General features: G+C 53.1%; 1 protein-coding gene across 1 annotated transcript in view; it reads left to right on the top strand.

The window, feature by feature from the left end:
* KIF18B (kinesin family member 18B) overlaps positions 1-1953 on the top strand; it is a 53041-nt gene that overhangs the window by 20952 nt on the left and 30136 nt on the right. Inside the window, exons 12-13 of the mRNA XM_011940173.1 lie at positions 1098-1303; positions 1539-1953. Coding sequence (XP_011795563.1) covers positions 1098-1303; positions 1539-1953 — 621 coding nt within the window. The remainder of the gene's footprint in view (positions 1-1097; positions 1304-1538) is intronic.

The raw sequence follows: 1953 nt of genomic DNA, 5'->3' as shown, positions 1-1953 counted from the left end.
GGCCTTGAGGCTGCTTTATAAAATGAGTTTGTGTTCCCTGAGCACACCCTGACTGAGGGCAGTGGAAGGGGCTTCAGAGATGTCCAGGCTGGTAGAACTACCTGAGGATAAATCATTTTCCATGGATAATTCCCACTGAGATAATTGTGTTTATTCTTTTATCATAGGTGTGCCTTACAGAAAGAAAATATGCTTTATTAGAATCTAAATTTACAACCTCAGTAATCTCATTACCCTCATCATTTCCTTTAAATAGCCCCCCAGTGCCTGTGAAATACACCTTGATTCACACATACTTTTTCAGGATCCCAATCATTAAATAGAAAGCATGGACTGAATGTGTTTTTGAGGGTTTTCTTAGAACCACGATGAACATACCCTATCTTACATAATCTCTTATCCTAACCAGCAAGATGGTATTATTTCCGTTTTACAGGAAACAATAGTTAGCTAGGCCTACAGCGCTTATTACATGCCAGGTATTCTTTAAACATTTTGTCTGTAAAGTAACTCTTTCTGTCTTTCCAATAACCCTATGAGGTGGGTGCATTTGTTATCCCCATTCTCAGGTTGTGGAGACTGAGGTTAACCAGTGCATCCAAGATCACAAATCTGGGAGGTATTGGAGCCAGGATGTGAGCGGGAAACTGGCAGTCTGACTGGAGCTGGGCTCTTAACTGCTCCCTTGCACTGCCCTTAGGGTAGATGAACTCATGATTACAGCGCTAATAAGTGGCAGAGCCAAGAGGAGACTCAGACCTTCTGAGTCCAGGGCCATTCAGTGCCCTTTCCTTATTTCTCAGATCGCTGTCTTTGTCGTGGGACGTGTTTAGTGGGCGACACCTCCCACCATTACCTGTGGCCATCCTGGCCAGTCTTGGCCTTCAGCAAAAGTATAGCAGAGCAGGAGCAGGAGCAGAGCAGGCTGGGAGGGTGCTGAGTCTGGCCAGCCCGTCTGGGGCGAGGCAGGAGGGAGCCAGGGGACCAGTTCAGGCTCCTCAGTCACAGCTGGAGTGATGAGGACAGGTGCATGGCATAGAGGCTCCTGATCAGGCTGAGTCTGAGCAGGGTTGGGAATCCCCTTTCTTCTGTTTCAGGTTGGCCCTTAAGGTGCTGTGCCTGGCCCAGCGGCAGTACTCCCTGCTCCAAGCAGCCAACCTCCTGACCCCCGACATGATCACAGAGTTTGAGACCCTACAGCAGCTGGTGCAAGAGGAAAAAACTGAGCCTGGGGCAGAGGCCTCTAGCACTTCTGGCCTGGCCAGGGGGGCACCTCTGACTCAGGAGCTGTGTTCAGAGTCAAGTGAGTCTCATCCTGCCCTCCCCTGCCTATGGGTGCTGTGTTCAAGGCCCCACTGGGGCTGAGGGGTGTCCAGGGGTCTCAGTTACTGGGTTTTGCTGCTGTAGGAGGCTGGGACCCTGGGATCCTAGACTTCTGCACACAGAGAGGCGCCAGGAGACCTGAGGGGTTATGGGCTCCTTCATGTCTCCGGTGTCTGGCTCCTCAAGTTCTACAAATTCTCCTTCCTTCTGTGTAGTCCCTGTGCAGTCTCCTCTCCACCCAGAGCCTCCAGCATACACTGGCCCTGTGACCCGGACCATGGCAAGGCGACTGAGTGGCCCCCTGCACACGCTGGGGATCCCATCTGGACCTAACTGCACACCAGCCCAGGAATCCCGATGGCCCATGGAGAAGAAGAAGAGGAGGAGACCAAGCCCCTTGGAGCCAGACAGTCCCATGGCCCCAAAGCGGGGCACCAAGCGCCAGCGCCAGTCCTTCCTGCCCTGCCTGAGGAGAGGGTCTCTGCCTGACGCCCAACCTTCACAGGGGCCCAGCACCCCCAAAGGAGAAAGGGCCTCCTCCCCCTGCCATTCCCCTCACTTTTGCCCAACCACAGTCATCAAAAGTCGGGTGCCCCTAGGCCCTTCTGCCATGCAGAACTGCTCCACCCC

The sequence above is a fragment of the Colobus angolensis genome, unplaced genomic scaffold (assembly GCF_000951035.1).
Source record: "Colobus angolensis palliatus isolate OR3802 unplaced genomic scaffold, Cang.pa_1.0 Scaffold187, whole genome shotgun sequence".
NCBI lineage: Eukaryota > Metazoa > Chordata > Mammalia > Primates > Cercopithecidae > Colobus > Colobus angolensis.
This window is presented reverse-complemented; position numbering and strand designations above follow the sequence as displayed.